Source organism: Achroia grisella, unplaced genomic scaffold (genome assembly GCF_030625045.1).
Source record: "Achroia grisella isolate CSIRO2021 unplaced genomic scaffold, CSIRO_AGI_Agris_v1 utg821, whole genome shotgun sequence".
Classification (NCBI taxonomy): domain Eukaryota; kingdom Metazoa; phylum Arthropoda; class Insecta; order Lepidoptera; family Pyralidae; genus Achroia; species Achroia grisella.
This window is the reverse complement of record NW_026713035.1, coordinates 2,160,228-2,186,176: the sequence shown is the minus strand read 5'-3', so window position 1 is coordinate 2,186,176 and position 25,949 is coordinate 2,160,228. Positions and strand designations below refer to the sequence as shown.

At 31.5% G+C, this 25,949-nt stretch overlaps 4 protein-coding genes across 7 annotated transcripts in view; 1 reads left to right on the top strand and 3 right to left on the bottom strand.

Annotated features, from left to right (window-relative positions):
• Nucleotides 1-304: 304 nt before the first annotated feature.
• On the bottom strand, nucleotides 305-2,906 carry LOC131852057 (DNA-directed RNA polymerase I subunit RPA12). Its single transcript, XM_059202650.1, has 4 exons — nucleotides 2,643-2,906; nucleotides 1,762-1,889; nucleotides 1,233-1,443; nucleotides 305-662 (listed from the first exon to the last, which is right to left on the bottom strand). The coding sequence occupies exons 2-4, from the start codon at nucleotides 1,886-1,888 to the stop codon at nucleotides 638-640; spliced, it is 363 nt and encodes a 120-aa protein (XP_059058633.1). The 5' UTR covers nucleotide 1,889; nucleotides 2,643-2,906; the 3' UTR covers nucleotides 305-637.
• A 485-nt stretch (nucleotides 2,907-3,391) lies between these two features.
• Nucleotides 3,392-8,693, top strand: LOC131852032 (chromobox protein homolog 1-like). 2 transcript variants are annotated; one of them, XM_059202610.1, is made up of 7 exons: nucleotides 3,392-3,424; nucleotides 3,666-3,880; nucleotides 4,934-5,132; nucleotides 5,611-5,708; nucleotides 6,294-6,435; nucleotides 6,655-6,745; nucleotides 7,445-8,693. In XM_059202610.1, exons 2-7 carry the CDS (start codon nucleotides 3,675-3,677, stop codon nucleotides 7,513-7,515), a joined length of 807 nt encoding a protein of 268 aa, XP_059058593.1. In that variant the 5' UTR covers nucleotides 3,392-3,424; nucleotides 3,666-3,674; the 3' UTR covers nucleotides 7,516-8,693. The 2 variants fall into 2 exon arrangements, with proteins under 2 accessions (XP_059058593.1, XP_059058592.1); XM_059202609.1 differs by lacking the exon at nucleotides 3,392-3,424 and adding an exon at nucleotides 3,433-3,581.
• A 1,019-nt stretch (nucleotides 8,694-9,712) lies between these two features.
• LOC131852018 (eclosion hormone) lies at nucleotides 9,713-21,187 on the bottom strand. Of its 2 annotated transcripts, none has more exons than XM_059202586.1 (3): nucleotides 21,154-21,187; nucleotides 14,220-14,315; nucleotides 9,713-10,495 (listed from the first exon to the last, which is right to left on the bottom strand). In XM_059202586.1, the coding sequence occupies exons 2-3, from the start codon at nucleotides 14,302-14,304 to the stop codon at nucleotides 10,320-10,322; spliced, it is 261 nt and encodes an 86-aa protein (XP_059058569.1). In that variant the 5' UTR covers nucleotides 14,305-14,315; nucleotides 21,154-21,187; the 3' UTR covers nucleotides 9,713-10,319. The 2 variants fall into 2 exon arrangements, with proteins under 2 accessions (XP_059058569.1, XP_059058571.1); XM_059202588.1 differs by lacking the exon at nucleotides 21,154-21,187 and adding an exon at nucleotides 15,925-16,038.
• A 3,095-nt stretch (nucleotides 21,188-24,282) lies between these two features.
• LOC131852059 (tektin-B1-like) overlaps nucleotides 24,283-25,949 on the bottom strand; it is a 63,384-nt gene continuing 61,717 nt past the window's right edge. For both annotated transcript variants that reach the window (XM_059202656.1, XM_059202655.1), the window contains one exon: nucleotides 24,283-25,475. In XM_059202656.1, coding sequence (XP_059058639.1) covers nucleotides 25,283-25,475 — 193 coding nt within the window. In that variant the 3' untranslated portion in view covers nucleotides 24,283-25,282. The remainder of the gene's footprint in view (nucleotides 25,476-25,949) is intronic.

Below are 25,949 nucleotides of genomic sequence, written 5' to 3'. Positions count from 1 at the left end.
TGGTTAGAACGCGTGCCGAATGTAAAGCGGAGGTTTCACCTGTACTTGTGAATGAACGGTCGGTCCCGTTTGATGTATGGTACAGTCGGCCATATTTTAACGTAAAACTCTAGTGAACCTTATTACCTTGCATTAGAGCAGTAAATGGTATGCCTGAATATTATATTGATTACAGATAATTGATATAAATAATTTAAGAATGAAATATGATAAATCTTCAATAACACCTAAAAGTGCAAAAATATAAAAAGAGTATAATAATAATCTGTAAATTAAAAATTTAAAAATATTTATTTCAACTTGAAATTTCCATCTGGCCAATACTTAAACATGGAGACTTCAATTTCACTTAAATATATATGACAATTAAATTTTATAATATAAAACATTCAAAATAAATTATATTACATTTATATTTAAAAACTACACTGACATTTCATATCAAATCCGAATTTAAATATTCAAATTAATTATACTAAAAAGGAACACTGTTAGTATCTTGGGTATTTTTAGAAATGTAACTATTTGTAGTTAAAAAAAATATGCTTTAATACATTATTTTTGAAAACATTATTTACATGTTGCAATAACAGGTGTTACGTAAATATATTATTTCTAGGACCAATTTAGCTTTAAATTATGAATTCTCTGTTTCTTTGAACCTGTAAAGAAAAAAATAACAAGAATGTATATAATGAAAATAACTATTTAGGCTGATGTACTTTGCTAGGTTATTTAGCCCCATTGATGAACAGTCACATAATGAAGAATCACTATCAAATACAGAGCAATAACAGAAACCCAAATTAGTTAAGAACCTTCTTAAAATGTATTTAAAATGGCTGTTAAATTTTACTTTTACTCTTACACCCTTCAAACTGGACAGATTAATGAAATATGCTTCTTTATACATTTTGAATCATGTATAAGAAAGGCTGTGTAAATTATCCATTGTTAAAAAAATATTTCAATAAATTATTAGGAGTGCTGCCAATTGCTAAACCTATTTTATTATAATACAACACAAAGTACATTAACACACCAGAGTTCAAGAGCCAACAACACCCAATTCTAGCTTCACCAAAATCTTACTTTATGGTACAGAGACAACATCATAGGTTACAAGACTAAACTGTATAAGCGGTACTGAGATGCAGTCTGTTACTTTCTAACATATCGCACATTTCATGTTTACAATTTCCAAGATAAATATTAAATTGAAAAATACATACTTGCAGGATGTACATGTGTAAAATACTGTCTGGCCTTCATCAGCGGATCGCAACTGCAATGTCGCATATGACATTCTTTCATTGCCACACTTCGGACATTTCCTCTCAACCACTGGACCCTCAGGGTTGTCCATGTTAATTATATCCTTGTTCGTCACAGCAGATACTGTATTGAAGTCTATTGTGTATTCAAACTTGAGGTTGTTATAATCTGTAATTTAAATATATATATATTTCATTTCTTTGAGAAAGCTAAAAAAAGCTAAAGCTAAGGTTGTTTAAATAAATTATCATAATTGAAGTCATTATTATCAATGTTAAATATTATACTGGATAATTTTTGTATAATAGCATATCTTTAATGCCATTATAATATAATTGCATCTATTTTCTCATTAACCAGTAGTACATAGTTTCAGAAAAGACAAGATTTTATATTTACTTAATTTCAATTCTGTATCTACTGCTACTGAAAATTAACACACATAGAAAAATATGATAGTAATCTAATATTTTTAAATTATCTTACTTTCAGCTCCATAAATAGCTTTACAGGTATAACACTTCACAGATCCAAATTCTTTGAGTAGCGGCAAAATTGAACCACACCTGGCACAAAATGCTGTGCTACTGGAAAAGTAACCCATTTCTGCCATTCTGTGGAAAATGGAATCTATATATTAAACTAGTATAGACCAGAAGTAGACTAAAAAGTTGTCTACATGGGTACCCCAGTTTCTCCTAATTTATTTCAACAGTTTGTTTTCTAAACTGTGTTTCAGTAGTGGGGTGCAGATTAGATAGAGAAATTATAGATTAAAAAGCATGACTTTTTTTATTTATTATTCAATATTGCAATACTATTACAGACAATCAAATTGTTGTTGCAACTCAGTAAAGTATATAAATTTATAATTGATAACACAATTTAAGCATTTTAAAAATTACAAGATAATTTTGATATCTTAATCCTCTGGAATGCCAATGGAATGATGCTACGTCTGAGCTAACATCATATACTGGCGGGACACCAGATCATGGTCTCCTCATGGTTAAGTCAGTGAGCCTATTGTGGCAAATTCACCAAGAATTTATCACATGATAATGTAATGTCCACAGTGCACACATATATGTATATGTATATAGGTGATGGTTACTGCTTACTCTAAGATAGCCATGGATAATCGCCGTTACTGCGTAGTAGTAATAGTCCGTGTATTTACAAAAAAAAGTGTCAATAATGCGAGACATACCACAATTTTATACAAAATTTTTTCAACAGCAGAATATTTTTTTAAAGATTGAATAACAAACATACATTATAAAATATAACCTTCACAAAATTTACATTTGTCTTTCAAACTTTCATCAAATAGGTCACTTTATGACTGAATGTGCGCTGTAAATTACCTTAGTCTAGCTGATATTTAATCTGTTCTCAAATTCAGCGGGAAGTGTTGGATAGTTAGATAAATAACTTCAAACAAACCGGAACAAGATAACCCTTAGAATTTAAAAATTATTTGTTTTGGAAAATCACAAAATTATAGATATAATAAAAACAAAATTTAGTTAATTAAAAGAAAGTAAAACATCAGGCCGAATGAAAGTGAAATCTAAAAATTAGAAATCACAAAATATAAACAAATAAAAATTTTAGAATTCGAACACATTTGTTTGACATTTAGCAAAATGTAAATGACGAAACGTTTGACAGCATTAAGCCTGACATTGACAATATGAAGCACAGATTAGAAAGACAATAGGAAGCTGTCGCAAGACAACGCTCACCAACAATGTAGCAATAATATTTTTATAAATTATATTAATGGCAAAAAATAATACATATTTTTTGCCATTTAGGCTGTCTCGAAGGCACCTACGTATACATTTTAACTAGTTTATACTCTGTCTTGCAAACATTAATGTACCATCTTCCTCTTTTGTTATATAAGAATAAGATAGCCTATATTCTGTTCTCGCGGTACTTACAATATATTTTTGCGCCAATTTTTAGTAAAATCAGTTCAAACATTTAATTTTGAAAAGCAAATAAACAATCTCGCCATTTACGGTCATTTGTCCAAGTTATCCAATCTGTGCATTGCCTGTCAGTAGTCACAATTTATAGTCTGTGATACTTCTATTGTCATTACTCTGTATTCTTGTCTTGAGAAGTTATTTTACTCAGCGTCAGTATTATTCTTCTAATTTACTAATTAATTTATAATTTAATTTTAGAACTTTCACGATAATAACGCATAAATGCACTTACTGTTTATTTTATGAGTGAAACACATTACAAAGTAGTCGAAAATAGTAACAAGGATTTAGCTTCATTTAGAGCCGGTATCCAATTGCAATGTTTATCAACACAATTTCTAAATAATGTATTTTCATTGTAAACATGATTAACAGAAATATTTATTCCAGAGTGCCAAAATGGACGAGGCAATGGAAACATCAGATTTGAGTTTTCCTCAAACATCACAGCCAATTACTGATAACCCAACTATAGAAGGCACAGCACCAGTCACTGTTGGTCCACAAAGTGGCAAACACGAGGAGTTTTCAGTTGAAAAAGTTTTAGACAGAAGAATTAAAAATGGAAAAGTTGAATATTTATTGAAATGGAAAGGTTACTCAAAGTAAGTTACAATATTTATGTTTGTATGGCATGTCTCCTTTATTTATATATCCACGATATACCCGCCCCGGCTTCGCACGGGTGTGAGTATTGTATATAAAAAACTATATACTGTCTTAAATTTGATATGGTCATTATTTATATTTTTATTGAGTAAAAATCGGGAACTCAATTAAAATAGAACATGTTAAGATGCCGTGATTTTTACTAATTCTATTTATAAAGCATTCTCTTGAATCACTCTCTCTATTACTAAAAACTGCACTGAAATTAATTCCATAGTTTAAAAGATCTAAAGCGAACAGACAAGGGAAGTGACTTTATTTTATACTGTGTAAGGCTACTAATATTATAACTGTGAAAATGTGTAACTAAGTCTGTTCTTTACCTTTGAATGACAGTTTAACAGATCTTAAAGAAGTTTGATTTGGAGATATATTATATCATAATAATAGCATAGGCTTTTATTTTAAAAATAAGTAAAAAATTATACAATTTGTGACAATTTTTCTATGTCACTGGAATGGCAATAAAATGGTGGTTAATGGTGTAATTGTTACCTCATAATTTTGGGACCTCAAGAAAACCTTAATGTATTGCTATTGATATTCAATGGTATATATATCTTACCTTTCACACTGAAACAGAGTTGACAAAACAAGTTAAATCGCAATTGTAACAAGTTCTCAGACCCAACTCTCCACATTCCAAACCAAACAGTAAGACAGGTGTTTCTATCTAATAAATAAAATAATATATAATTACATATCATGTGTTTTTATACTTCTTAGAATCCCTGGAGGATTATTATAAAATTTAAATTCATTATCATTATGTTACATGGAATTGATGACAAACACACAACTGCTTATTTCATGAATTTTTACAACATTTTTATACCTTTTCATCAATTTGATTAAAAATTATTAACATTGTAAAAAAATCATGAAACAAATTGTTATTGCATCTAGACTTCTAGAGTTATGGCTAATTGTACACTGCATAGACTGAAGTTACTTGCTAGATTTAACAATTATAATTTGCCTAATTTTAGTGAAGACAATACATGGGAACCAGAAGATAATCTTGACTGCCCTGAACTGATTTCTGCATATGAGGAAGCTCGATTAAAGCGGGAAAGGGAAGCTGCTGCCCCTGTAGTTGTAGAAACTCCGCCAGAAGAAAATCAGAGTGTTCGCGAACGAACAAACAAACGAGGCCGGCGAAATGAGAAAAAATCTAAAAAGTTTGAAGTAAGCTCCAATCCTTTAAAAGGTTGAATCTAATAAAAATAACGTACTACAATTCGTACAGCCCCATTTGGTCTAAAAGATATAAAATATTTCTTAAGTACAATACATTCTTATTTGTGTACATACAAAATCCCCACAAACACCACACACACCAACCACACCACACACACCAACCACACCACACACACAGTACCACCAACCACATTTATGAATACAACCACAATCCAAGACAACAGAAGTAAGAAGGTCTCCTAAAACAATATAAGGATGTCACTTCTTTTATATATTACAGGAATGCACTGCATAAAACAACATGACATTATGAGGATCAAGGAATAATAATTATCTGTAAAAGGCGACAAATAATACATTGTATTATTAACTGAACTTTCTATCTGTATTCATAATAATCCTCATATATTCTCTTTGCTAGACATAAAATGTACACATGCTGTATATATTATACAAATATTTACAGGAAATTGAAAAACCTAGGGGGCTGGATAGAGGCCTTGTCCCAGAGAGGATCTTTGCTGCTCAACTGCACCATGAAGTTCTATATTTTCTGGTAAAATGGTAAGTTAAATATTTGTTATAGCTCATATACAAATAGTATTTTTAGCATCAATCAGATTGCGTATGTGTTATGCTACATATCATATTGATATTTTTCAATAGTGTCCTAAAATATATTGTTATCAATTCACAATTATATGGTTCGCAGTTGCAAAATGTATCTTCTATATTGTGTTATATCTATGATGTATATATTAATAGGTGATGTTAAGGGGTGTCCCAGTTCAGTTTACGGTGTCTGTGATGATGTTATGTCTAGCAATAGTTACGTAATTTCAATGCCAAACAAAAAAACGGTACACCTAATGGTTAGCTGAAACAGTCGCCTATATACACAAACTAGGACATCATGTAATAATGTGACACCGCGATTTGTGATGCCACTCAACCAATGGCATTCAAGTTTAATGAGATCATCATCGTATTCTTTTATCGTAAATAGGTGAGACACAAGTAACTTTTTATAGTCTACCTCTGGTAAATTCTCGCTTTGTACATCGTAAACCAATTTAATTGGTATTGAAGTAAACGTCTTTAAAAAAAATGTTACCAGTGGTTATTACTTATATTATGTTTTTTTTTCAGGCAAGACTGTTTAGAGTTGGACGTAGTTCCAGGTAAAGATTTAAGCCGGGCGTTTCCTGAATTCGTCATCGCATATTACGAGAGTTGTGCGCCGTTTTCTGTTCGACATAAAGTAGGAAGAATTCCAAGGCTGGCGCCAGAGGTGATTATTTAATAATAATATGTTTTTTACTTGCTTATGTTAACGCTACCCGTGGCTTATATACATGAACAACTCTACAGATGCTATACAGATCTATGTTGAATTCTTAGGCATAATTTAAAATTTGATTTTACTGAATAAGAAACAACAGTGCATGATAATGGTATATAACTATACACGTTTATATTTTTTCATTAATAATCAAGTTTATTTTTTTAGCTTCCTTTGGATCCTTCCTCCCAAGAGAGCGAAACACCAATGAATGTTTCTCAAAGCGAAGACAACGCTATTTCAACGAGTCCGTCACGAGGTAAATAGAAAGACTACATTCTATTGCTTATCTAACTAATGCAGCTAACAAACTGACGAGCGTAACTTATGGTGAGCGTTAACCGTCGCGTATATGAATGAACAACTCAGCAAATCATGTCGTCCTGACATCATACATTAATTATTAAAAAATATTTTCTATATCCCATAATATTATAACCCAGCATAATTCACATAGCGCCATCTAGTTACCCACGCCACCAAGTTAAACAGAGCTTACCTTAGGGTTCTGAACAATGGATAGATTTGCTTTTATTAATTTTTGTAGTAGCGTGTGGGATTGGTTGCACTTTATAAAGATAAATATGGTTATATTACAATCTCATGAAACTGTATACTACAGGTAAATTTTATTCTATAGTTAGTTATTTGTAGAGGTGCCTATGCTATATTATATATATTTCTGTGTTTCTATATATATTTCTGCTGTACTGTTTCTATTTTTGTGATATAAGGCTTAACATTAAGATGTCATGACTGTGTACACCTTAGCTTTCTCTATTAAATTCGTAGTGTTCCTCATATGTGTATATAAATAATCTAGTTATTGTAACATGTTACAGAATAATTTTGTGCAATCTCTCCTTATCAAATAACAACACTAATCCATTGGACAGGTTTGACTAAATCTGATATCAGTTAAAATAGTTTTTAATTTATTTATTGTACTTTTTTTCAGCTGATAATCCACAAGAGCCACTGCCAACGCCTGATGCGGAGACTCATGCAATGGAAGTTCCTGTGAATTGACAATTGTTTTACAACACTGGTATCAGTGACTATTAATATTTATATAGTTTACCGTAGGTTATCTTATAAAAGTACATTTAAAAAAACGACTATATCTGATATATTTTTTCTATGTATTAATAAACGAGTAATTCAATGAAATTTATTAAAAAAAAAATCAATAAATGTTATGTATGTGTAATATGAGAAATTAATTAATATGACGGATTAATTTAAATTGTCCCAATATTGGATCAGTATTGTCAAGAAAATAATCACACTAATCACTATAGGCAGCCTATCTTCCACAAGCATAATAGACAACACTTTTTCTTACTCTGTACAAAAAGTGTTGACATAGAATAGAGCCCGCTCCGTCCCGACCACACTTTTACACACAAACACAACACCGTCCTCGCCGGCGAAGACGACGACTTCAAACACACAATTTTGCGCATTCAATCGGGCGCCTGCGCGCGCCCGGGTGCTTCACACCGATCGATCCCCCGTCCAATTCAAACGGGGATCGATATTACGACGGCCTGAGCCGAGGTTTGTACCGTATATCGTAGTGGTGCCCTCAAACTAAAGTCGTATCCGTCAGGCAGGAGTTGACCTTCCGCAGCTCCATATGTCCTTCCGCGGGTTTGGAGTGCCATCTGCACTCGCCCCATAACGTCCGGTGAAGCTGTAAAGGCCAGCTGCGGCGAACAGCATTAGAGTAGTCCGAAAAAAAATAGAATAGAGAATAGACAATCTATTCTATACTGCGTGACGTAATGTCTATGCCGTCATGGTACTGTGAAATCACTGTTCAATTGTTACTCAAATGAGTAATCGTGTAATAATTGTAATATGTTCTATGGAGAAATTTATATATTCTATAGAATGTGTATCTAAGTAGTAGTATAGTAAACAGTATATTATGTAGATACGATGAGTTTACATCAGACGACCTTCGTGGTCTAGAGGTTCAACACACCGCCTTACTTCCGATGGTCGCGGGTTCGATTCCTCGCATTGCACAAACATTTTATATACATGAGGATTGTTTGTGTCGTTCTGGGTGTTCTGTATGTATTTACGAAAAAAAAATCTATGTATTTGTATCAGTTATCTAGTACCCATATCACAAGCTTTAGTTTCATTTGGGTTTAGAGGGCTCTAGACCCAAATTAAACTAAAGCTTGTGATATGGCTGTGTGAATCTAAGATTATTCGATAATGTGTTCTAAGATTATTATATTTCATAATACAGCGGTAATGTCGAAATATAAATTCTTTAAAATCTCTAGATGTATACAATGGCCACTTCTTTTATATAGTAATAAATTCGTTATATTTATTTTTTTTATATGGAATCGAGGCACTAAAATTTATCAATGAATTATTTATGTACATAATTTGTAACACATTGTCAGCATGGTTCATTCATGCTTCAATAGTCATTAAAATGAATTTTCAAAATCATGTAGAATTGTACTTTTTCTGCAATAAAAAGTAAAATTTACAATGTCGTCTTTTATTTTTTTTTATTACTGCAATGGAATATAAGCCAAGGACCTGAAAGTGGTAAACGCTAAACTGTAAACTGTAAATATTGATTATATTTTTTTATACTATGTTGGTGGCAATTAGACATATTGCCTAACTGATGACTGATGGTAAACAGTTACCGCAGCCTATGCACGCCTGACACACCAGGGGTGGCAAGTTGCGGATCTATAAGCAATCTTAATATAAAAGCCTTCTTGAAAAACTCCAAGCTAGTCTCTTGAGAAAACCTTGACAGATAGTTCATTCCACAATCTAAGTGAAATCCTTTGAAACCGCACTGACCGAGACCATTTAGGTTCCAGCGAGTGGGGACGAAGTTCCTGTAGTTTCTATAAAAAAATATAAATTATTTTCACATTTCCACTCTGCTTCTTCGAGAAAGTATTTTAGTTATCATGATTATTAACTGGCCTTCGGTTTGATATATTACCGGGGTAATAAGGGGGTTATTACCCCGTAGAAATGTTTCTTAAGTTTTCAAATTATAGTAAAATATGTTTATACCCTTGATATGTAGTTAGTATATTTAAAAAAGTCAAAATATCAAATATAGGTGTATAATCATAATATAGGCAATAAAGTATTTATTAAAAAAAACAATTTATTATGTAATTAATTTTATTTATTTTTCATGTAGGAATTATCTTAAAATCTAATTAATCTATAAATATGTAAAAAAGTATAAACAATACTGGGCTACGTGTTAAGTACTAAGAGTATCTTACGCTTTGGTATGGTATCGTTGGAGATTTCGTAATGCATCGAGCAAACTTCTTGTACAAATATATGCGCAAGTTTTAACACAAAAGAAATTTCATTTTATCACATCATGTTTGACACAATAAGTATGGCTAACATTTATGTAAATGCTATTTAAGTACTAAATAAGTTCGGTACAATATGCAAATACATGTATAAATAGCGTTACAATAAACTACAAATGCACATACTAATTTTAAAATTGTTATCTCAAGTATAAATGGATTTGGTCAATATTCAGATCTACTCTTGAGTCGAATTCCAATAACGAGTTCGATCCAATTCAATTAAGAGAAAATCGAATATATTTATAATGTCAAGCACTACAGTTCATGGAGGACTTAGCTACGAAATATAAAATTATTATGTTGTCAGTGACACAAGAGTAGGAAAAAAGTACGAAATGGCACAAACCAATGTCGATCGAATGGATTTTTTTCAAAGAGTAGACCGAATTGAACAGGCGTCATATAGTCATTTTAAGAAGTTGTCGTTCAGTGTTGTTCTGCTTAAAGTTTATTAAGGAAAGGAGAGATGGACGCGAAATTCTCACATTCAGGAATCAATTTTCCTTTAAACTTGATGCATGATTCTGCGCATAGGGGCCCGTCAAACCAAGCTCCAAGCATCTTCTTGCATTGTGCGCAATTCTCTATGCAGATTTCCATGGGATCATATCCGGTGGCTGGAAAATAATGCAATATTGATTTAATTAGACGATATAGGTATTAAATGTCTAGGGATTAAATTAAAATTATTAAATGAAAATTATATAATTATATATAAAATATTTTTCAATGTTATCATTTCCAGACGAAAATATTAAAAGGTATTTTTTACCTACGTAATACGATCTTAGTGGTCTAGCGGTTTAGCACACCGTTTTACTTTCGATGGTCGCGGGTTCAATTCATCTTACGATGCAAACCTGTTCATGAGTATAATTGTATTGGTCTGGTGTTATATTATGTACTATATAATGTATGCAGTTTATAAAATGTATTTAAGTATTTATATCAGTTGATCAGTACCCATAACACAAGCTCTGTTTACCTTGGGCGGTATGAATTGTCTTAGGTAGTTATTATTATTATTATTTAACTAACATTGCCATGTAACAGGGAATGCAGACAATTTATTAACAATTTATACATATATTATACATACATTTAAAGAATATGTGGTACACCATATGAATTTAGGTAACATTGAAAAATTCACTAACGGCCGTGGTGCATACTTAATTCACCTATTATATTTTATAATCCATAGTATATACATAATCTAGCTAGGGTTGTAATAGTTGCAGTATTAACAGAATTTGAATCCATTAGAACCGGAAAAAGTTTTTGTATTGGTGTATAATAGCACTTATAGTTGGAAATTATCTTAAAATTTTTAATTCTATAAAAAAACTAAATTATTTAATAGTTATAGCAGGTTTATTAGACGTAACTATGATGACCAATAAAGCGGTTAATTTGTAAGATTATATGTAAAATTAAAAAATAATTGTAATTCGTTTTTACTATAGGTACAAAGAATAAATTAAGTACAGACGTCATAATGTTTTATACTTACTTTAAATAGTACATCTGGAGTAAATATTCATAGATATTATGTACAGATTTTTAAATGGAAGATAATAAAAGGCTGCACCTGCCTGCACTAACTGTATACAATAGGGCACCAGTAGAGAAAGTAGACGAGTCTGACATCAAGTCAGTTAACCCATCGTGAGAAATTCATTAGGAATCAGCCACGATGATTTTTAGTGGTATCATGTAGAGTTCAACCTGACATTTAGATTAGCTGCAATATGATACTTGTCTAACTACTCCGTTCCCGCCTTGATATAAAGTTTTTTTAATGAATGATAGTGGAATGGTACACCCACCTGAGCTAATGGTAAACGCTGGTGGGAGATCAGTGATAATTAACAAGTAGAGCACGACTGTACTGACTGACGACCATAGTGCTAAATTTTAAAGAAATTAACAGCGATTATTTTCAGAGGTACCATTTAGAAGTCGACATGACATTGACATTGACAGTAATAGGAGCTTAAATTAAATCCCATTACAATCATATAAATCATATCATAACAATCTCCTCCTCTATTATGTAGAGAATCGAAAGATCAAGCCATTAAACATTCTATGCATGACAGCCCTATTGTACTCAGTATCCATTGAGCGAACTGTCATCGCGAGGTCAAGTGTAAGCCACTAAGGTGAATTGCGTAACAATACACGGCGAAAGTAAACCGGCCAAATCGCCAATTGGGGTCATTGCCTCGGTTAACATGCGCGTCTTCGGTTACATATGAAGGCCCTTTTAGATATGAACAATATAAATTTATCAACGTAACAAGTGTTCTTTATATAAAATAAGTCTGGTCTGGAAAGAACACCTTTTGTTCTAAAGTTCTAAAATGTACCAGTTTTTGTGTAATTGGAATGACAAACATTCTGGCAGCCCATCTGATGTCTATATACATGAACAGTAGTAAATTCACTTACTTACTCACTTACTCACACTTCTCCATATTTTCCTATAGGGCTGAGACGCGGACTCTAAGGAAGGCTGACCGAAACCGCATTAATGCTTTTGATATGTGGTGCTGGAGGAAGATGCTGCAAATCTCATGGACTGGTTCCGCAGCAACACCTCTATTCTAAATCTTTACATCGAAAGCAGACTCTCCACATTATGACTTCGTAGAATATTAGAGTTGTTTGGCCACATCGCCCGAAAAGGAAGTCATAACCTGGAAGATTTGATGGTGACAGGTAGAGTGGATGGCAAAGGTCCTAGAGGGCGCAGCCACGCAAGATAGTCTGATTGAGTCAGTTCATCGCTGGACATAAAGTTCCATTATGCCTTCCTTACGCAAAATACCGATAGAGGTGAAGAGATGTAAAAGAATGAAATTCTGTGGAACTATCACGACCCTCAGGAATGAGGAACACGATTTGAGGAGGATACATGAACAGTATTACGGGTCTCCAAAAAAGCAATTTTGACGCTTATATGTTACCATTAGGTACTATGGATGTTACTAAGTTTTTGTGACGGAAGCATGATAACTCACAGTGATTATGCTTCCATGCATTAAATTGTAATTTCACAGCTATTTCTTAACTATACAACTTAAACACAGTTGTTGTATTAGGAGTGATCATTTCAGATCCTACTGAAATTATGAAGCTTACAAAAGACATGTAACCCAATTTGTATAAAAAAGACAACAAAAATTAATACAAATTAGGGAAAATATTGCGTAATAAACGTCCATAAGGCGATATCTTTAAACTTTTTATAAAACAATGCTTTAAATATACTTGTCTTGTAGTGTGTACACTAATTAAATTAGTATTTTAGTACATATCCACTATAATGTAATGCTACATTTATTATTGACACACTTAATTAACAGTTCGCAAATTCGGCGCAAATAATAACTTATAAAGGAAAAACTGACGTTTATTAATATTTACGCTAAACGTAGCGTGGATGCATTGATTCCACGTAATCGTTCAAACATTAATTTCAATGATAAATGAACTACGTTATTTTATTTATATCTATATATGATAGTTGAATGTAATAATGTAAAATGAACGTGCAAATAGTATAGTGGAATAGGATAAGTAGTTTTTATATTTATTCGTTACCTGAGTCAATTCAGGTAAAAAGTATCCTATGTACATATGATATGCCAAAATTGTAAAATAAGATACATAGAGGCTTGGTCACAAAGTTTATATCTGCCAAAAATCCGGTTTATATTACACAAAAACCAAAGTACGTACTAAGAAATATGAAATATTTTCATTTTTTCATAGCAAATTGATAATGTGACCGAGAAGCTTATATAAAAGTTTTAAAAATTATCTTTTATTTTCCACTTTGCTTCTTTTATAATGTTGTTCATTTACAATAATATGTATAATTTAAATAAAGATTATTTCTATCCTATTCAGATTGAATTCAAAGCCAGAAACTTCGAAACAAATTTGAAATTAAAATTTACTCGCATAAGTCGATTTCAGGTTTAATACAATTTCTCTCTTTTTACTTCAACTACTTAAACACATATTAATACATGTACCTAAGTGACAGTGTTTACCTCTACCAGGTAGTGAGAAAGAGGATTATTAGTAATGTGGACTGATGACTCCATTACTAGCAATATACCAGACTCCATTATTAACATTATGACATATTTCTGGTGATGTTATCATCAGAATAATCTCCACTGGTGCCTTCCCAGAATAGACTATCAGTACAGGTGGGTGAACCATTCTATTAACAACCATTAAAAAAAAACCTAGTGACCTAATTATGGTTGCATAATATGGGTCTGTCTGTTTATTTTACAAGTTTCATAAGCCTATTACACTTACCAATTGCAGGGTTGCATCTGACATGTCCGAAGTTGACTAATACTGCAATAATAGTGAATAGGGCGAGGGTGATTTTGAGTGCCATTTTAGTTTGGTCTGAAATAAAAGTGCATTTTGAAAATATTATTTAAGGAGACACACAAAATCTTAAGTCTGTATAGATTGAACATCATTTATTTAAAAGGTCAACATGAAAGGTTTTTGCTCGTTCTTCTTGCGCTGAGTTTGCTTTCCGACAGTGCGGTAGAATTCTAAAAGTGCTTACATTAATTTTATTTAAATAAAGATTATTCATATTTCCAAAAATATCCCTTCACGACTGACATTGAACATGGGGTAGCCAAAGACATTATCAACTGTCGACGTATAGGTGTGTTGAGTGCAATATTTATATTTCGTGTGTAGAATCGAATTTAACATAGCTACTTTTACGTTTTACCATCATTGAAGTGCTAAACACAAATATCTAATAATAATAAACCCGTTCTTGTTATCACTATAAAACTACTACCTATATGCTGTGAATTATGGAATAATAATAAAAAATTGTAACAATCTTAGATTGTGCTAAATAGTTAAGTTGTATGTAACTGTGAAAACATATTTGAACATGTAGGTATAATTGTACTAGTAATAGAACTAGTATAGAATTATGGTGTAACTGAGGACAAAGTTTTATGTCTGCCACCAAGCACCTTGCTATACTGTTTTTTGGTTTACAGAATGAGACACAGCAGTAAAATCACAGGGTACGGAGGTATGGTATCTTAGTCCTTCGGAATGACAAGGTATCAGCTACACACAAAAGTCCTCAAAGATTACTAGGGGTTAAACTCTTTGTTTTGCACAGAAAAGAAAATAACAAGAAAAACAGTAAGCAGGAAAGTCTTTTTGCTATAAGCAATCTTACAGTGAACCTGTAAGAGAGTTATGTATATAGAAAAGGTAATTGGTGCACACAAGGCACTATATGTTTAAAACGAATAAATAAATATACATATAAACTTACACATATGCATACATATACTACATATAGGAAGGTAGCAGAAAAAACAAGCTATAGACGTGATGTCTGTGCTGCTGTTCATATAGAAAATGTTTCGGTTACTACTTCTCACAAGATGGGCCGACAACTGATTTTCTATTTTAGTCTTTTTATTATATTTAATGGACGTTTTTGATATGTTTTTTATTATTTTTTTACACATTGCCGATATTAAATGCAATATAGGTAAAGTCGTCAAATATTAAATATAACATATATATGTAATTGCTGCTTGTGACTTAAAGTCGCTACACATTATTTCCCATCTACAAAGTAATATTTTATTCTTAAGAGACTTTCTATACCATATAATATAAATTACTTACTTTAATCTAATTTTATTTAGTTAATATGAGGTTCAAAATCTTTTTATAAATCGATGTTTTTTATTTAAATAACTTCTTCGTTAAAAATATTCAAAGGCTACAAAAATATTTAATTAATATAATCTACAGTGAGTATTATAGATAATATATAGTAAGTATTATAGTCATTCCCATATGGAATAAATTAAAAACATAAAAATTAATTACGAAAAAGCACATGCAAATCTATCTATGTAATGTTGTATTGTATCTTGTTTAAAAATTATTATCCTAACATAATTAAAATATGAACATAAATAAATATTTAGTAATAATATACTGATTAAATACTTACCCTATTTACTGAAGGCTGCATAAAGCTTTCTAAGCAACAGAAAATAAAACTAAACACAAAAATAACAATTTCAGTTATCACAAATTTATCAAACTTTAATGGCCTTATTCAACTTGTCACTACGTTAGCACTTAACGAGAACAGATAGACAAAGGAAAATCGTCTCATACGTCTGTAGATAAATGAAACTTGTTTAAATATGTAACGTGTTCATGCACGCGCAAGAACAAGGTGGGGGCGCGTGCCAGTAAGGGATACCAGAGGAAACGGATCTGTACTTTTGCGAAAGCCGAAAGTTCTAAGTAGGAAGTCCATAACTTTATGTTAGTGTTAACATGGATCTGATTTAAAATACAGCTACATATTATATTTAAAATTTATCTTCAATTATATGTTATCTCAAGATAATATAACGAAAAAGTGTACATATAAACGAAAGAAAATAAAGACATTCATTTTGGATTAATATTGACATTCGTATATAAGACAAGTGAGAGTTAAAGTCGTTTTCAAAGTGTAATGAAATATAGAAAAAGCATTAAACTTACTAAAAGTAATATCAAATAAAAAAAGTAATGTAATATCCAATTATGTTAAAAATTGTTTACTGTTATCACTTGTAGTGTGCTCTTGAGATTGACTAAAAGAATACAGAAAGATTAGTAATTTTAAAATATGTATAAAACAGTTAAAATGTCGTTATTTAAATTAAATACTTAAATATATACAAGATTTTTCTAGAACATTATAAATTAACATTTACTGAATCGTACGTGTGCCAGTATGTGTGTGTATAGTGCTTGCCAGAGCAGATCTTATTTATTACATGTCAAATAACTTATAAAATATTGTGTAAAGTTAGATGTAAGTGTAAATAAATTGTCAAATAGAAAGGACACCAGAATTTAAACAATGTCAAGGTTATATATAGTCCACATTTATCAACTAATACGGACAGAGGCAGTAGTTCAAGGTTTGCAAAATGTTATGTAAATTCATTCACAGAATTGGTTGCTAGATTTATACATTACGAAATTGGATAATGTGACATAATGGAAACACTTTTAGATATTGGTAGAATCTTTTCTTTTCTTTGTAGAATTTTGTTTTAATGACAATATTCAATAATTTCCACATAGAATGATAATTATCATTCTATTTCCAAATAATATATTTCTTTAAAGAAAAATAAACTATCTATGCTACTAAGATAGAAATAAGTAAACATTTCTAAAAATATTTTTTGCTTTAGTTTTTGGCTTCTGGAAAGGCCACTCTTATTTTTTTTTATTATCATTTGCGCATTATTGTACCCGAGGCCTATCTCGATTTCATACACCCAATGATAATTCTGTATTTTATATCCTGGTTTATGTCAACATTGTTTCGTAAAGTGAAAACCGAAAGTTGATGTCTGCATGTTACGTCTTTGAGACTGCCGAAATCGTAAATCGTATTCTAATCGACTTATATGCTCTGGAGTTCTTATATTTGCAATTTCTTTTCTCTCTAACTACTGTGCCAAAGTATGATCACAAATTATAGTTTAGATATTATATCTGAATTATGACATTGTATTTGTTAAATATTGAACTAAAGAGAACAGCAAAACACGTCCGTACTTTGATCTATTTATTTTCAAACAAAAAAGCAACTAACTGCCCTATTATAGTAATACGATTTATAGTACCTACATTACAATATTATTAGTATTTTGTTAATTAATAAATTAAATAATCATTTAAAATAAATATTGAATAATTTTAACTAGATATTACATTTTATATTAAATGATTACAAAGTCATATCCACAATATTCTTTAATGACTGGATCGCCTTCAGCGGTAGCTCGAGGCGCCTGAATGCTCATTTCATACACGGATGATACCTAGTGGTCAATTCAATAACCTTTTAATGGTGATTGTAAAGATTAAAATATCCGGGAGCTGTTTGATTGTTGAAGAGCTTTGTTCTTTTTGTCTATTATACAGTTAGGTTGAAAGTTAAGATTTTTTTTCTATTATATAACTGTGTCCAAAAAATAAGGTTACATTATATTTATTTAGAAAATTCCTTATTTATTTTTCCAAATCAATTTCATCCCCTTCAAAGTAATCCCCTCCCGATGCAATGCACTTATACCAACGGATTTTCCAATTTTCGAAACACTGATTGAAGTCACTTTCTGGGATGGCCTTCAGTTCCCTCTTCGCTGCGGCTTGAATCTCCTCTATTGTATCAAAACGGTGTCCCCGGAGCGGTCTTTTGAGCTTGCTGAACAGCCAGAAGTTGCACGGCGCCAGATCAGGTGAATAAGGTGGTTGAGGAACAATATGGGTTGAGGTTTTGGCGAAATGACCACGATATGGGATGGTGCATTATCGTGGTGTAAAAACCAAGAATTGTCTTTCCACAATTCCGGCCTTTTTAGGCGGATAGCGTTACGCAATCGACGCATGACGTTTAAATAATATTCCTTGTTGACTGTTTGGCCCGGTGGAAGGAATTCGTAATGCAAACACCACGATAATCGAAAAAAACAGTCAACATGACCTTTATTTTTGAGCGACTTTTTTTTTGTTTGTCTCCTTTGGCATATATTGATCAGTTGTTTCGGGGTCGTAAGCATAGATCCAAGTCTCGTCTCCAGTAATCATGCGTTTCATCTTGTCCTGATAGTCTGAAAGCATCGTTTCACACAATTCAACGCGACGCCTTTTTTCCAAAAAATTCAATGTTTTTGGTACCAGTCGAGATTTGACGCGTTTGAGGCACAAAACATCCTTTAAAATGGTATTGACAGAGCCTTTCGATATGCCAACCTCATCAGCAAGGTCTCTAATCGTTAATCGACGGTTTATCAATACCAAATCTTTGATTTGTTGGACGTGAGCTTCGTCAGTTGAGGTTGATGGTCGCACGTTCACGGCCGGCTTGGAACTCACTATACCACTTGTAAACATTTTTTTTAGACATAGCCTCATCACCAAAAGCTTTCTGCACCATCCTCAACGTATTTCATTCCGCAAACAAAATTTTATGCAAAATGTTTGCTAAACAAATTTCGACATCGCAAAAAACGAAAACCTCACTTTTAGCAGCTCACAAAACGATGCGTATCTCAAACACTAATTAATATTTTGACAGATAAATTCGACATAGATGTAACTGACAGTACTACCAACCTAAAAAAAAGAAAAATTCTCCAAATGCTTCGACGCACACAGTTTAAATTCAAATGTCACCTTATTTTTTGGACATAATATGTATTTCTGCAATAGGTCTTTGTCAAATAATATTATTTTTAACTTTAACTTGATTTACATAGTATAAAATAAACGTATAGAATTATATATTACAATTAAACGATAGAAAAAAGTCATCTAGGTATATATGTTTAGGTCTATAAGTAGAGTTACAATTGTTACTCGTTACGTTAAGATAATCATCATAAATCAACACTTAATATGCTCACATTCCGCTGCGTATATTTGAATTCAATGTGGAAGGCTGCGAGCTGTCTCGCGGATTAATTTTTGGTCTGTTATAGGTGTTTTCTTCACCGGAGACTCGGTCAGAAATATAAATTGACAAAGCTGTTTTTCCTATTTTTTTTAACTTAATTTCAATATACAAGTATATTAATACAGTAAATAAATCTAAACAAGTTTCTGTCAGTTTTCCTTAATTGAGTTTAATGTTATGAATTCAGCAGTAGAATATAAATTACATTTATTCTATCCCTATTTGAATAAACATTATTCTGTACTATGAGATCGAAAATAAATGTACCTAGCACTATACATAACTTTCAGGACAAAACCATTTTACTTCCGCGACAGAATACAAAAGTCAAATGTAAACAACCTCTTTACATACGAACTGTACTATATAATTTGAAGATTGTTTCGATTGCTGCCGTATAAAACCGGTACACTTAAAAGAGAACTACGAATATCTTGGTCTAGATACAGTTAGGGATGTGGCATTCTTTGTAAAAATTTAATTATTCATTTATCGATTAAATTGATATGGTCTTTTTTAAACAATAATAATTATTTTCTTCACGACCCAAACATTTGGGTTTTATAAACATAATGGCCTATGGGTGTTCTATTTTTTTCTTATGTTACCTTAGTGGTAAATAATAAAAATATTTTTTTTAAGTAATAAAATTGTATTTTTATTGAATTACATTTTTTTCATACTTCGATCGATCATTTTTTCACATCTCTAGGGACTGCTGGTGATATTGTATCGTTTTAGAATTAACAAGTGCACGCTCAGAGCGTATTTAGGAAGCGGATCTCTTTATCATTCGATCTGTTTAAATCACAATAATTGTAGACACTTCCTAAATAAATTCACGTGCGACCATACCTACCTAATCCGGATACAAATTGCTCTTACAACTTGTGATTGATTCTTATGCGTCTTTGTACACATTTCCGCATATGAAATCATTCCTCGTAATATTCTAGTTCGTTGGGATTTTTAACAAACAGGATTTACTAGTTTTTTGTTTTTATTGCTATTTTTATTACAGTTAGGTTATAAAAAATAATAGTATTCATATATGTATATTATAAAGATATAAGACTCTGTAAATGTACCTCCACCTACTAAATATTCTTTATTTATTAATCAGAAATAAATTGTTTTATTTAAGTTATATATTTTAGATAATAACTTAAATAAAGCACATTGTATTTGATGTAAATAATTTGGTACGTGTGGAAGTTTTTCTAAAATACCAGGAAACATTACCTCATTTAAAATTAAATTAAAAAAGTAGCCTTTCCAAAAATTTTTATTTTTTGAGTTAAGCATGCGATATTTGAAACCGCATTAAAATCAGTTTTTAATTTGAAAGATTATAAAGACGAATTTAGAAACTCCTTTTTTTAGAAGGCATATGAGAAAATTGTGCACGACTCTTATTACTACATAGCATTAATAATATTGTAAAAAAGTTAGATACCTACTGCGAAAATTTAACACCACAACTGTTAACCCAGATGGGGTAGTCAGAGGCGTTGTCAACTGTCAGCATTATACTGAACGCCACATTTATAAGCTCACATTTAACAAAAGTTATATGTATAAGAAAGCGAGCCTATTACTCGGATTAATCTGTTTCTTAAGGGTATTGTAGAATTAGTTCAAAATATACATTGACACGTAAAAAAACATTTAACATTGATAAGCTGTTAATATATTATTAGTCACCTGATGTTAACGACTTGTAACTTGAAACAGTAGAAGCTGGATGCGAAATGTGTAGAGAAATGGAGTTCCTCGGGTTTTATATCAATCTAGAAGCACTCAGACAAACGAACCATGTCCCGGACAACAGGAGGTAGCGTTCCATTGTCTCGATACTGCTAATTTAATTTCGATAATACATTTCCAGAAAATGGACGCTATTTTCTTTAGAGAAAACAATTTAAATTGTAACTTAATTCTTTATTATTACAAGAGTTTGCTTCTTCTACCCCAACTTGTAAAGGACGAAATATAGAGTAAGAAAAATTAAAAGTGCCTGTATCGTTTTTATTTTACCTTTAATATTTTTATATTTTCTTTGCTTATCATAAATTGTAAAATCGTGGAAAAGCTATCTATTTGTTTGTTTAATTGTTTTGTCTGTTTATATGTAAATGTTTCACGTAAATATGACTGGAGGAAGTTGTTAAATATGTTTAGTCATACAGGATAAAGACAGTTGGGGAAAATCATACTCGCAAGGGCGCAATAATTTATTTTAGTGAAAGTTTTTAATACAACATTCTACACTAATGTTTCTATTGGAGCGGGAATTGAACCCGCAATTTTTTATAAAAGGCAGTGTGTCCGATAGACTACAAAAATGGTCACAGATACGTATGCGTAATGTATCATACTGTTGTGAGAGTAATCTGTATCATTTTCTCAATACCAATCAAATATGAATGGAAATTAAACGCCTGCGTGAAAAAAATGTTAAATTGTCACAATAAAATAATAATATTTTTAGCATTGGTGTCTTTAAACAATACATTTTTAGATATATTTTAAGAGATAGATGTAACTTGTTAATATTGATAACAATATTTCAGAAATTACGATTTTATCGAAGACTATAGATTATTATAGGAGATTAGTATTTAATATGACCGACCTAGATGGTCGGATTGACATTGAATTGTAATTGTTCCGAACACCATGGGTTCAGATTCGTGGCCTCAGCTAGTTAGCTAATTGAAAAATAAGATGTATATGTAATAGGTAAACACCGTATTTTAGGTAAAAAGATGTTCCTATATGTAATTATATTTCTGTCAACACTCGGCATACTTCCATTTGTTTACGTTTTCACATAACTTTGATTTAACTTCGGCGTAGAATAGGCCAATCCGCATTAGGACTCCGCTTCGAGTGTTCACGTTTACAATAAACCCATATAACAACAAATTAGACAAACAGAATAATTGGACACTATTGGACAGTTTACTAATATATCAAAATACTAAAGGAAATAAATTTAGTAACGTAATCTTATCACATCATACATTAGTATGTATGATGATACTGCAGTGGTGAAGTGATACCCAATCATACTGCAATTGGTGATACCGATGCGAGGTCATGCTTCCGTACTCATTATAAACAGAAATACGGTTTTTATTGAAGATAAAGCATGATTTTAGGTGTATGATGGATTTTACAGATATGTATAGAGAATAATGATTTATTTTACTTTATATACAGTTATACATGTATAATAAATTATTATGGCTATACCGTTATATATCTAAAAACATACGCAAAAGAGCTGTGAAGAAAAGTGGCAACCGTCGCCTACATACATGAAAAGCACTACTAGCATTATGGCATCGTGTGGTGGCCTCGTGCGTTGCTATTCCGACAGACTAGAAATCATGAATGTACCTACCCCTAATTTCAGAGGCATCTCTCGCCCTCTCACTGAAACGGTTTACAAGCTATTTCGCGGCTAGCACCGTGGCATAACATGTGAACTAGATGGCGCTGGGACAAAAGTAAAACCCGCTAATGTTTCGTGTTAACAGAACTATGTAAGCTGTATGCATTAAATTTTAAATCACACGAGAAGGGATCAAACTCTCTTTATATATAATTTTTGAATCACCGGTGTTTTATTTTATTAAGAACCGGTGAATATTAGAATTCTGTTGCGCTATGGTATTACTCTAGCCAGTAATGTCTATATTACTGCTGTAAAAGTAACGACAAAAGAAGTACAGGTATGTATTAGTTACCATTACAAAACCAAGCAACAATACGACTTTTTTTATGTAAAATATCAAACTAATTGACATGCCTTCTGATGGTAAATGGTAATCGTTGCCTATATACATTCTTTTTGTTCTTTCTGTTCATTTTATATTCAATCAGTAAGTGTACTATAATCTGATAGGTTGGTAAATGACATGCTTATATACATGAATGGCAAAACAAACATTGCATTAATCTGATAGGAATAATATGAGTAAATGACATGCTTAATACATGAAGCAAAAACTTTATACCCTTTTTATACGAAATACTTTATAGTAGTACGTTTCGCACACTTATTGGTATAGAGAAGGAGAGCAGAATGTTAATATTTTTTTATTTATGCGTAATAATACTTTAAATTAATAACAAAAACAAATGTTTGTATGCTAAGAAGAATGTAATCCGCGATCAACTGAAGTAAAGCAGTGTGCTGAATAGACCAACGAGATCACCGAAGTTGCAAAGCTTATAACGCCTGAAGCAGAGGTAGTCATGTAGATGTCTTTTTAAAAGTCTACCTCAATATATATTCCAGATGAATGCGTTAGCATATTAGCATCTTAGACCAGCGTAGTAGCAACGTATGAGACTTTTTAATGGACGATTAGGGAATAGTATAATTAGCATTTATACTAAAAGTTTCTTGATTTTTATCGTACACACTTTAACACAATTTTCAAATCTACCTGTACATTAAACTAAGTTAAAACTTAATTGCAAACAATATTACAATTAATTATTTAGTCTCAATTAATGTTGTCATAAAGATCTGTATATTTATATTTCTACATAGAAATGCTAAATTCTGTACTGTGAAATAAATTATCTCTCATTAAAATTAATGAAAACAGGAATATATTTCAGACTATATATTTTAATACTGCAAATGATAACTATGTTAAATAAGTGTAGCGATTGGGAGACTTTATACCAATTTATTTTTAAATTTAGATGTCCATTGATAAGACGACAGACCGTCGTACACGGCGGTCCGTACTTACGAATCCTAGGGGTCCGCGGATAATAGGTTAATATTGATTAAAAACAGTAATATAATAACAATGTTTATTTTACTAAATATAACTTTAAACTATAAATTTTCAACTTCACAGACAATCGGAACTTAAAACTACATTCCCAACAGTTACACTTGATAGAGTTCTGAAACTGGAAACCAATCAAATCGCTCTGGTCAAAACCGCAAGATATACGACGTTGAAACTGCTACGGGTCGAAACTCAATCTGATACTACATCAATTCAGTTACAATATGAACGTGTCACTGAAGATTTAACATGGATTTGGGTTAAGTACTGAATTTATTATTAGCTACAATAGTTAGACAGCCAGAGAATAACTTTACTGTACTGATAAATATAGATAAAATAATTACAGAGTGTTTATAATAATAGCGAAAGAATCTGGTGAAAAATATTACATAATAGGATTTGCGTTATCGTATACTTCGCCGATGTAAATATACAAATTTTTAATAGGTATTCACTGCACACGAGAGGCCTATTATATTTAAAAAATTATAATAATCCTAACATGATATGTATAAAACGGGATTTATAAACCTCAGGCTACATTAATCTTGCATTTTCTATTACTAAATACAAGAAACAGCCTTACTAAATACATACATATATTTGAGTATAGCATAAAAAAAAAGCAGAATTATACCATATATACACAGATGTACCTCTCTGTTCTGTACTGGAAGGTATATAAGAATATATATTATTACGAAAATAATGTGTGTTAGAATTTTTGTCCCTATAACTGTATGTGTGTAGGTACGTCTCGGAAACGGCTCAACCGATTTAGCTGCGATTTCCACTATTGCATTGTGTGGAAATTTAATGCTGTTTTCTATAGGTAGACAAAAAAGTGATAAATTAGTATTAGTCCGAATACCATATCGTCCCGTGGATTGTGATATTTGGACTCAAGGATATAAGGAGTCAAGAGGTCAGATAGTTTGATACATTAGTAAATTTATTATATAAAATTTTGAAGCATTTCGTTTTGATAAATTCGTCCTTGTGTTCAAATGTTAGTTCTCGACATTCGGTATTTCATCAGCCATGCTTGCGAGAATCAGATTTTTATCAGTGCCTTGAGGTCTCTTAGGTTCTAGGGCGGATCTCATTTCCAATGCTCGAATATCTGTTTCTAAAGATTGGTTCTTGTCGTTCAAATCTATTGCAATCTTGATAGAGGTAGCTTCTAGCGCGTTGTAAGTAGCTCTGATAACAAAATAAACTATTTTAGTACATTAAAGAAATTCAAATGTAAAAACAGTTTCATTAAATATTTTACGAGTTTTGTTATAATATAAATCATTATAATAGCTTATTATTTTTATTTTTTTTCTGTGTGTAAAAAACAAAAATAAATAAATATCAATATTATTAAAATATTCCTTATCTCTTACGCCTTGGACATATTTTTACGTGTTCCGGTTTTTAAGCAGAACACATAATGTCCAAGTAGAGATTTACTTCTCTGGCCCACTTCTTTAAGTCGCATTGAAAACTTAACCTATGACAGAATACCTACTACCTACTTGGCTCGACGCCAGTTCCTAATATATTATTTTCGCCAATTATAAGTGGACTCAATATATAAGTTCTGGAGAACTATTACAAACACATGTAAAGTATGATAGTCTCGGTAGTCAAGCAGTTTAGTCACTCCCTTACTTTGTGATGGTTGATTCC

Bases quoted from the DNA above. Each gene is read 5' to 3' on its own strand.
- LOC131852057 (XM_059202650.1), bottom strand. From the start codon at position 1,888: ATGGCAGAAATGGGTTACTTTTCCAGTAGCACAGCATTTTGTGCCAGG. The intron at 1,444-1,761 runs GTAAGATAATTT...TTTAAATTACAG, and splicing joins AGCTATTTATGGAGCTGAAA to ATTATAACAACCTCAAGTTT. The intron at 663-1,232 runs GTATGTATTTTT...TTTTCTTTACAG, and splicing joins TACACATGTACATCCTGCAA to GTTCAAAGAAACAGAGAATT.
- LOC131852032 (XM_059202610.1), top strand. From the start codon at position 3,675: ATGGACGAGGCAATGGAAACATCAGATTTGAGTTTTCCTCAAACATCA. The intron at 6,436-6,654 runs GTGATTATTTAA...TTATTTTTTTAG, and splicing joins TTCCAAGGCTGGCGCCAGAG to CTTCCTTTGGATCCTTCCTC. The intron at 6,746-7,444 runs GTAAATAGAAAG...ACTTTTTTTCAG, and splicing joins TTCAACGAGTCCGTCACGAG to CTGATAATCCACAAGAGCCA.
- LOC131852018 (XM_059202586.1), bottom strand. From the start codon at position 14,304: ATGGCACTCAAAATCACCCTCGCCCTATTCACTATTATTGCAGTATTA. The intron at 10,496-14,219 runs GTAAGTGTAATA...ATTATTTTCCAG, and splicing joins CAGATGCAACCCTGCAATTG to CCACCGGATATGATCCCATG.